Here is a 9,938-nt window from a genome sequence, read left to right as displayed (position 1 = left end):
AATGCAGTGATGTGTTTTTTTACATTAAATGTATTTGTTTGTGTGTGTCAATTAAGTTATTAAATATAAAAAAAAAATCAACATTTATGTACTTGTCTTGTGTGATTATTTATGTGTGTATTATTGTATACATGAATAGGTTTTACTTCAGAGAAGAAAGTGGTACAATAGTGAAGTCTGTAGCAGTGAAATCCGCCTTCCTGTTTTGTGGTATGTGTGTCCACACACAGGAAATGCAGAGTCATACTCCCATAAACATAGATTCAGCACTTTTCTTCAACTTTCACTTGCAGAAACCGAGTCCTGCTCCCCTCTACATGTGCAAAAGTACTGTTATGGTTGTTCCCCCTTGAAAAGTAAAGTGGAAAATTACAGGATATCACAGTTTGTAACAGCACATGCTGATATTCGTCCATTTTTATAAATGAACTTGATCTTGCATTCTGACTCCTGACTGGTGACCTTAAAGCAGCACCCTTGGTCATTCAGTTGCAAACGATTTCTTTGCATTTCAACCTGTAGTTTCTCCATCCAGCCCATGTCCCCCTCTCTCACCCATACACAGCCTCCCTCCTCAGCTAGAACTATCCCCTCTGTGACCCTGTGTGTGTCCTGTAAAGTGGCCCAGTCCAGCTGAGAAAGACGTACACACTGTGGGTTGCACACCTCAAACCGACACTCCCTTTCATAGCCACGGCAACAAACTCTCACCAGGAATGAGGTCGGCTCTGATGTCATAAAACAGTACACCTCCTCTAAGCCGTTGTCGATGGCAACCGGACCTCGCACATGCTCTACGGAACACAGCTGTGCCCCTCCGAGCGTTCGCACGGATTCTATAGCAAACTGGAAGCTGTGGTGCTCCCCTTGCTGCAGGTAGCGCTCAAGCCCAGCGAGGGTCTCCAGATGAAGCTGCATTAGAGACCCCAGTCCCATCCGTGCAGGGCTGAACTCCAGCATCCCCAGCAAACGGTGCCTCATCCCAGCATCAAAGACCTCAGCTCTGAATCCCTCCTGGGACAAGGTGAATTTGAGATGCTGTGTGATGGCAGCGTCAGAGTCACCCTGATGGGCAGTGGCACCACCATCTGGCCGCACTCTCTCCAGCAGCCTTGCTACTCGCACACAGACCTCTCTGTGCTGTCTGGTTAGCAAATGTTCATCTTGGTCTATCGCGGCAGCAGAGAGTGAAAACCCACTACTTCTACCCACTTTGCGAATGACTCGAGTGAGCAGACCACAGAAGCGCGTGATCCTGTGGATTTTCCGTGGGCGGCATGAGTACGTCCCATCTTGTGGAGGAGACAGGTGGAGGCAGTGCTGTTGAGGGTGGAGGTCTCGTAGGATCTGGGCCAGCACTCGTGCACTCTGTCCCATGGCCTCTGCTCCTCCATCTCTCAGGCATTCCTCCAACTCTTGGAGCAAGGAAACATCTACCATGTCTCCAGCCCGTAACTCGGCAACACACTCCAGCGCGCTCCTGCCTGGCTCAGAGATGGGTTCCTCCAGGACCTGCGCCATGCATTCCCTCAGCAGGAAGATGAAGATGGCCTCCACCATGTCTCTGAGGTCCCCAGTGCAGGCTTGGCCCCCACCGTGCAGGAAGTCCCTGCGATGGAGAAGTGACTCAGCTTCCTGAAGAAGCTTGAGCAATAGGCTACCTCTCTCAGACAGCTGTGCTCCTAAGTAGGATTAGGGAGAATTTGTGATTACATTGCAACAGTCATTCACAGCACCCTTAATCCAAGGAATGCAGGGAATGGATTCAAGACCTGTCAGGCCAGCAGGTGACCCAGCAGATATGTTATACGTTATTGTTTAAGTTGTTGCTTCCTACACTGTCTATAGACAGTCATTGGTTCCTACAAATCAGCTAGTAAAACAAGGCACAAACCAGTCATCACATACATATAAATAGGAAAATGTCTCTCATACATTTTGTATATATGATTTTCTAGGGGTGCCAATAATTGTGGGTGACGTATATTTGTAGTGTGAGTATGTCACTTTGGATTAAAGGGTGTGGTAAATAAAGTAAATGTAAATGATTGAAGTACATTTAATTGACATTAAAGAGGAGTACCTACTCTGAATGTTACACTGCTGAACTCTGCTGAGCAAAAGTGGTGCATCTTGGGTCTTCTGGAGGAAAAGATCCACCATCACCTCAAGCTGAACTCCATCCTCGACCCCCACCTCTTCCAACAGGGCCTCCCTGACTGACCAGCGGGGCAGACCCAGCATGACCCCCAGCTCACAGATATTCAGCCTGGCCTCTCCACTCACAATACCCAGCAGGCCCAGCACTTCCTGTAGTATACCTACAGTATGTGAAAAATTAGTTAATTTAGATAGTTAAAGGAGTATACCAATTGATACCAGACATGCAGTAGTACACCGGTAGATTTACTATTCCAGTATACCACATAAGCAGTATATAAATATATCTATGAATGCCACAACATACAGTACCCTCCATAATTATGGAACCTCTGCTAAAGTTGACTAAACAGGCATACATTTATTACATTTCAATGTATAATTGTAGTCTCATAATGAAAATAATGAGGAAAAATCCAACTTTGAAGGGAAACAAATTTATTCTGAGAAAAAAAGGAAATAATTAATATTTTTAACAATATCAGGTCGCCCACAATTATTGGCACCCCTTGGCTTGTAATAATATTCTCCTATGACACCCCATAAAGTCAGAGAATACAAAGCAAGGGAATTAAGACCATTCACCTTTACAAAATCACCCCAGATCGTCCAGATTCCTAGGTCCACACTTGCACATTCTGCTCTTTGCACTGTTTTTCTATGGAGTTTACATCAGGGGAGTCATTTGAGATGGCAATGGCAGAAGCTTGATTTTCTGTCCAGTAAACCATTTTTATTTTGATTTGGATGTTTGCTTTGGTTCAGTGACCTGATGAATGATCCATTCATGACCCACTTTTAGTGTCTTGGCTCTTGGCAGAGATTGACAGATTTCCAGAAAATGTTCAGGTTTTTCTTGGGGTTTATGTACCATTCACCTTAATAAGGTTCCCAAGACCCTTGAGAATAAAAACAGCCCCACAATATCACAGCCCCTCCACCATAATTCTTATTAGGCATGGGCTTCTTTTCAGTATAGTCATTATTCTATGTGCGCCAAACCCACCTAAAGTGTTTCTTGCCAAAGGGTGCAGTTTTAATTTCATCTGATACCAGACTCCAGAATTCCAAAGTCACTAGCATTACTGAATGCTGACAAAAGCATCAGCTAAATACCATAAACATAATATGTTGAGATGATATAATATTCTAATATGTAAACAGTATGTTTACTATAATGGTAGATTTTATTAAGGAAAGTGTAGCATTATATGTGGATTATGACATGTTCATTACCTGACTGCGAGTCAGCCTCTGCAGAAGCAGCACTGGTCTCCTCAACAGCTATTGGGAAACTGTTGACGTCAGATTCATTTTCCACCGACAAAACAGGAAGAGCTTCAGGCAAACCACCAGCTGAAATGACAGCATTACAATAATGTCATACCAGGAAAATCTCTAGGATTAATGTGGTGGTCTCTACATTACATGCAGCTAGTTAGTTACTTGCCAATGCAATTTTTTATGATCTTCTTTCCCCCAAAGTGTGTTTTGAAGGAACCCTTGTTGAAATGGAGCTTTTTAATTTGTCATTACAATATTTTACCAGTTCAGTCAACCCTAAAACCCTCCCTGAATGCATGTGTACATCCAATTAAGGAGATTTAAAGGTATCAACTTCAAGGAGATTGTAGGTCAAACTAAAATATTTGAATTCCATAACATAGTGAATATAAAGTCGTACATACTCCTGATCTCCTCTGCCAGGTTCTCATCTTCGTTGTTCAGAGCACTGTAGAAGGCCCTGCATGCGCTCTCTCCCTTGGACAGACAGATGGTCAGCAGCTTCTGAGCTTGCTGGTAGAGGATGGTTGCTGACTGGACCTGGTCAAGCTCAAACTGGGTGATGATGCCAGTGGAGAACAGCGCCAGAGACACAGGCAGGGTGGAGTGACCCAGGCGGGCACACAGAACACTAAACTGGCTCTGAAGTTGGCATTCTGGGAGCAAACCACAGACAACATTTTTAACACTTAGACTTTCAATTAGAATGGAATAAAGTTACAGTATACCACAATGAATTATTTCAAGGTATTTCTAGAGACATACCTGTTGGTCCACGTTGGATATCTGGGTGGATAATACAGGAGAATGAATTGTTTTTGCGTTGTGTCTTGTCTATTTGCATGAATAACATTTATACAGACTACAAGGCAATATATTTTAAAAAACCAAAGAGTGTACACAATTGCTCTTTTGGACTATTGTGCAATGTGCATAATATAATATATAGCACACCTGTATTATGAGATAGCCATGACCGAAGGCGAGGGTAGTGATGTTCACATCGTTTCAGGCACTCCAGGAAGCAGGAGGCCTCCCGTTCATCCATCTGGGCCTGTACCACCTCCAGCAGCTTCCGAGCCCTGTTAGGGGGTGTCTTCTCCGCCTTCACCTCGTAGTAGTTGTCCTGGGACAGCAGCCCGCGGGCCAGGGCACAGTCCAGCAAAGGGGCGAGGTTGTACAGGGACTCGACCAGCAGCTCCTGGGAGGCCAGGAGATGGGCCTTGACATCCTGCTTCATTCCTGGACCCTCAGTATACAGGATTAAAAACTCTATGGAGCAATATGCAAAGCTCTATATTGAAACACTGGTTGGATACATTGTTATATCCTAATCTTCATCTAGAAAATAATCAGAAGGTAAAGGATTAGATGAGCATGCATGCATCAGATCCATGATTTTACCCACCTGAACTAGTATTCCTCCCAGAGGAATTCATCGTCGGAGTGTCCTCGCAGCCGTCACCTCCATTCCTTGGAAACGACTAGAGAGAAGTGTCATATGTCTCAGTACAACTTTCACACGATCAACTTAGCTATTACGGCTTGCTGCTACTACAGGTGGTGTAGAAGACATGGGTTGGGCTGGGCTGGGCTGGGCTGGGCTGTGTAATCGTGGGAGAAAACTGGGAGAACTACTGAATGAACTATGTGAATGTAAGTGTACGTATGCTCCTAAAGAAGCCTTCAACACCACAACCATCAACAACGGCCATAAATGTTATCATTGCTGCATGTTTACTTAAAGAACCATTCAATAGTAGTAGTAGCTAGGTCTACAAAATGTTGTCTTGGCTCGCTTCCTTGTTGACGACAATCAGTTCGTTCCCCTTCAGAACAGGAAAGTAATCTTGCCATTATACACATTTTATACATTGTACAAACAAGTGAAATGTAACGATAAGCCTACCTCTACCTTCCATTATAGGGACATGAGCCTTCATCACAGCGACCTCTCTTCTTAGTAATAGTGAAACTTGTTCAACCTCGTCCTCGCTCCGTGTACATTCCACCAAATTTACCGTGTCGCCTTTCAACTACAAAATCCAGCATGCACCGCTCGATAAAAAGCCTTGTCCTGCGTTGCCCAGCAACAATAGTCAAACGAAGATGGACACTTCAGAGAAAGCAGACAAACCTAGCGTACAAGGTAGTGTGTAAATAAACCTATTTGCAGTCTCAAAGTTTGTGAAATGTTTCAAATACCTAGTATGTTACAGAATCCTTTGTTGCCACATATACAGTATATGTTTTACAACTCTCCGAAACATTTAGCATAATTTAAAACATGATAACAGGTGTGTGTGACTGTGACAGATACAAAATGTAAAAGATAGCTAACGTTAGCATAACGTAACAGCTAACGTTACCAAACGAAAATTGTTTATTATTAATATTTCGTCAGCACTGACAAGATGTATCTTATATGTCTTTCCTTTAAAGAGGTTCAGACTGCAGGGTCTGAAGGAGAAGAGCAGGATGAGAAGCCAGAGGTGGTTGAGATTCCTGTGGACATGTACTATGACTATGAGAAGCTCTACTCGAGACCTGTCACCACCGCAGACTCTGACATCCCAGAGAACTTGCTGCACCTGTCGTATCCTTCAATTGCTTGCATCTTTGGCAACGGTCATGACATCACATATTTGATGCTAAAATAGGCATGTTGATGTTTTTCCTGTTATTTCTTGGTTGAGTGTACAGTATCTTTGCTTTATAAAGTGTTGCAGCTGTAAATTCCTTTAAGTTCCTGAATTCCCTTTACTCTATTCCTGTGCTTCAATGCTCTCATGTTAAGCACAACTAATTAGCTGGAGACTGGAGGTTGAAAGTGTTGTTGTCATCAATGGGCTTCTCTAAATACCCTCCCATCTACAATACTGTGGAAAAGTTTAACTCTCAGTGGCTGAATCCCAAAGTGAGCCCTGAGGACTAAAGACTCACAGATTTAATTGATCTCAGGTGCTAAGTGAGTGAGTATGTGAGGGCACATGGGCTCAGATAGGTATAAATGGGATTGAGACAGCACTTCACGAGATCACATGTTATCTTGGCGACATTTAATAACAAAGATGTTGCTGACACTTGCATCATGCACGTGTGTCGTGCTGTTGTTTACCTTTGTAATTTCCGGATTTCCCTATGGTCTCCGCAGTAAAAGTCACAACGCGTTCAACTGTGGGTAATTCCCTTTGGTGAAGTCTGCAATGCAGACTCATGCAAAGGGCTCGGTAAGTATGTACTCAAACCCTCATGCCCTTTGAAATGCGATATTGGGACAGCCCTAAGCCCTTACGAATTTCACGAGAACGCGCAGCAAAGTCTGTGAGTGTGAGTCCAGACTTTGGGATTGGGCCAGTCAGTTTTGTCAGTGAGATGATATAACAATCCCTAAAGGCCACTGCATAGGTTGCACAGCTTTAACCTGACTCTTACCCTGTATAGAGTTCCTCCTTGACCGTGGAATAGTCACTCGTTTGGTTATGACTGTGAGCGCAGAGCTAATCTGCAGGTGCTGGATGAGCACACGCTGACCTTTGTGGCAGGGAACCTGCTTGTCCTCCTGGACATGAGGACCAAACAGCAGCGCTACCTGCGCTCATGTGGAGGGGGAGGCATTGGCGCTATCATGGTAACAAGAGGACCACACCTGTTTCACACACACACCTGCTCTTACACACTCACACTCACACACACACACACACACACTCGCGTGTGTAAAAACTACTTTTGTAATAATCAATATGTAAACTTGTAATACATCTGTATTCTACTTATTTCATACACATGTTGGTCAGACCAATGTGCACATGCTTGTATCAAACTAATGTGCAGGTTAGGACCAAAGAATTCTCTTGCATATATGCTTCAAATTAAGAGTCTGTTTTGTCTCCCTGCAGTGTCATCCCAGTAAGGGATATGTAGCCGTAGCAGAGAAGGCCCATGAGCCGGATATCATTATTTATGAGTATCCTTCACTGAGGCCCTACCGCATCCTCAGAGGTAGGCCAACCCACAGCTGTGTGCTCAGTAGACGTGTGAACATGACTCACTACTATCCCAAATACTGTAATTTACACAAGTTCATCATACACTAAAATCTCACAAACCGCTTGATGATTCATATCACATGTGTCCAGGGGTTTTCCATTCTGGATATCCATCAATTTGTGTGTGTGTGTGCTTGCATCTGAAATTCTGACAATGGTGCAAGTGCAATCTGACGCCTGGTGTGACACTGAGTCTGTAATCCGTCTGCTCTGCAGGGGGCACAGAGCAGGCCTACAGCTGTGTGGACTTCAACCGCGATGGCGCCCTGCTGGCTAGCGTGGGTAGTGCAACCGACTACATGCTCACGCTGTGGAACTGGAGGCAGGAGCAGGTGATCTTGAGATGCAAAGCCTTCTCGCAGGACGTCTACCGGGTCACCTTCTCCACCGATAACCCCGGCCAGCTCACCACGTCCGGATCGGGACACATCAAGTCTGTGGCTATCAATTTCTGCTACTGGCAATGCTGTTGATACTGTTTGTATTGTCAAACTGTGAATGTTGTGCCTCTCTGTACAGAAAAATGAGGCACAGCTAGTGCCACAGAAGTTATATGTTATATAGAAGTTATATAAAACACAGTGACCAGAGAGTGATAATGTGTTACTTTGTCATGATAGTCATGCTCATATGAATAGACATGGTTTGCTGATGTGATCTGATAGGTTCTGGAAGATGGCCAACACCTTCACAGGCCTGAAACTGCAAGGCGAGCTGGGGAGATATGGGAGAACTGCCCTCACTGATATTGAGGGTTATGTGGAGCTGCCAGACGGCAAGGTTGGCCATGCTGTCTGTTCACTGACACTAACGCGCGCGTGCACACACACACACACACACACACACACACACACACACACACACAGACACACACACACACACACACACACACACACACACACACATACACACACACACACACACACACACACACACACACACACACTCACACACACACACACACACACACACTCACTCACACACACACTTACTCTTGCAGTGCTTACATAAAGCTTTATCCTCCCCTACCACAGGTCCTGTCAGGTTCCGAATGGGGCAACATGCTGCTGTGGGATGGCGGGCTGATAAAGGTGGAGATTTGCCGGAAGGGCGGCAGGACGTGCCACATCGGCACTATCCAGCACTTCTCCCTGGATGAGGGCGAGCTCCTGACCATCGGCATCGACGGAGCTGTCAGGGTGAGACCTATTGAAAGCCGATGCAGCATGTTTTAGTTGGGGAGGAATCACAAGTATTACAGTGAAATTACCTACCCATAACTGCACTTTTTGTGCCTATCTTTAATAATGCCTTTCTTTTTTGACGAGGAAGATCATAGATTCAAAACAAAATACCGGTAGGCACACACAAACATAGGAGTCCTAAACAGACCGACATATGAATTAAAATAACATCTGATCCAGCAGACCGAGACAGGAAATGTAACGTGGAACCAAAATGCAACCATTTTGCCTGGTTGATGGGGTTAGGTGGGGCTTTACTTGAAATTTCCCCACCTAATGACAGGAAAAGTTTGAGAACCACTGGTCTAAATAAAGGCAAAAACGTAAAACTTTACTTAAATAAAGAGTCCATATAATACAAAGGTATCTAGTGCTTTTCGGCCTTCTGTAGTACCTGTACAGCCACACTACACCGAATCAGTTTCAATACAGAGCCTTAAAAACCTACATTCTGATTCTTGAAAATCATGACAAATCCTCAGTCAACAAATATGGGTACATATACTTGTGTCTGGCTGATTTTGTGTGTCCATACTCTATCCACAGAGTTGGGACTTTGAGAGCATCGACCAGGCGGACTGCACGGACGACAGCGGCCAGGTGGAACTGGATCCCATGAACGAGATGGTGATTGGACGCAACGTCAGCCTGGTGTCCATGGTGAAGAGCACCTGTCCAGACACCCCCATCTGGTTTGCCCAGGTCCGAACTTCACAGGAGCTGGCCGTGTGTCTTACAGTGTCCTCTGACCAATAGCAGTTCACTGCCTTTTACATTGGCTATTGTTTATGTGCTGAACTTGAAAGTCTTTGGAGGCAGTATGTGGTAAAATGTCTTTGATGTGTCTTCTTAGGATTCAGATGGTGCCATTTGGAAGCTTGATCTGTCCTTCTCCAATATGGTAAGTATGATGCTGGTAGATGAAGTGTTTCATGCTAGTTGATGTAGATCTAGTTTATGGAGTGTTTTGTGCAGCTGTCAGTGATGTTTTGAATGATGCGTCTTTGCATTGTGTTGTATTGTGTTACTGTGTGTGTCCTCATGGCTGTGTTGAGTTGTGTTGAATTGTGTTGATTTGTGCTATGTTGTGTGTGTCCACGTCATGGCTGTATGCGTTGTGCTGTGTGATGTTTTATAGACCCATGACCCAGAGTGTCTCTTCTCCTTTCACGCCGGTTTGATCACGGCCATGGATGTGTCT

General features: G+C 44.6%; 2 protein-coding genes across 5 annotated transcripts in view; one reads left to right on the top strand and one right to left on the bottom strand.

Annotated features, from left to right (window-relative positions):
* Positions 1-51: 51 nt before the first annotated feature.
* LOC125309786 lies at positions 52-5,475 on the bottom strand. Of its 4 annotated transcripts, none has more exons than XM_048266895.1 (8): positions 5,354-5,475; positions 4,853-4,928; positions 4,399-4,716; positions 4,210-4,230; positions 3,849-4,100; positions 3,397-3,516; positions 2,088-2,321; positions 52-1,682 (listed from the first exon to the last, which is right to left on the bottom strand). In XM_048266895.1, the coding sequence occupies exons 2-8, from the start codon at positions 4,881-4,883 to the stop codon at positions 370-372; spliced, it is 2,289 nt and encodes a 762-aa protein (XP_048122852.1). In that variant the 5' UTR covers positions 4,884-4,928; positions 5,354-5,475; the 3' UTR covers positions 52-369. The 4 variants fall into 4 exon arrangements, with proteins under 4 accessions (XP_048122852.1, XP_048122855.1, XP_048122853.1 ...); XM_048266898.1 differs by having other exon boundaries at positions 4,399-4,686; XM_048266896.1 differs by having other exon boundaries at positions 5,360-5,467.
* A 72-nt stretch (positions 5,476-5,547) lies between these two features.
* The window catches only part of LOC125310000 (cilia- and flagella-associated protein 44), a gene marked incomplete in the record, with an annotated part of 24,967 nt that continues 20,576 nt past the window's right edge, over positions 5,548-9,938 (top strand). The window contains 10 exon segments of the mRNA XM_048267154.1: positions 5,548-5,593; positions 5,887-6,040; positions 6,913-7,075; positions 7,344-7,446; positions 7,710-7,926; positions 8,159-8,273; positions 8,528-8,692; positions 9,284-9,439; positions 9,591-9,638; positions 9,876-9,938. The exon segment at positions 9,876-9,938 is cut by the window's right edge and continues 37 nt beyond it. Of these exon segments, the coding sequence (XP_048123111.1) occupies positions 5,554-5,593; positions 5,887-6,040; positions 6,913-7,075; positions 7,344-7,446; positions 7,710-7,926; positions 8,159-8,273; positions 8,528-8,692; positions 9,284-9,439; positions 9,591-9,638; positions 9,876-9,938 (1,224 nt within the window).

This window comes from Alosa alosa, chromosome 16 (genome assembly GCF_017589495.1).
Source record: "Alosa alosa isolate M-15738 ecotype Scorff River chromosome 16, AALO_Geno_1.1, whole genome shotgun sequence".
Taxonomy (NCBI): Eukaryota; Metazoa; Chordata; class Actinopteri; order Clupeiformes; family Clupeidae; genus Alosa; species Alosa alosa.
This window is presented reverse-complemented; position numbering and strand designations above follow the sequence as displayed.

What these genes read in the sequence shown, in the direction of transcription:
- LOC125309786 (XM_048266895.1), bottom strand. Translation starts at nt 4,883, where the DNA reads ATGAATTCCTCTGGGAGGAATACTAGTTCAG. An exon ending in ATGGCTATCTCATAATACAG is followed by an intron (nt 4,231 to 4,398) that starts GTGTGCTATATA and finishes TTATCCACCCAG; the next exon opens with ATATCCAACGTGGACCAACA. An exon ending in CCTGGCAGAGGAGATCAGGA is followed by an intron (nt 3,517 to 3,848) that starts GTATGTACGACT and finishes CTGTCATTTCAG; the next exon opens with CTGGTGGTTTGCCTGAAGCT.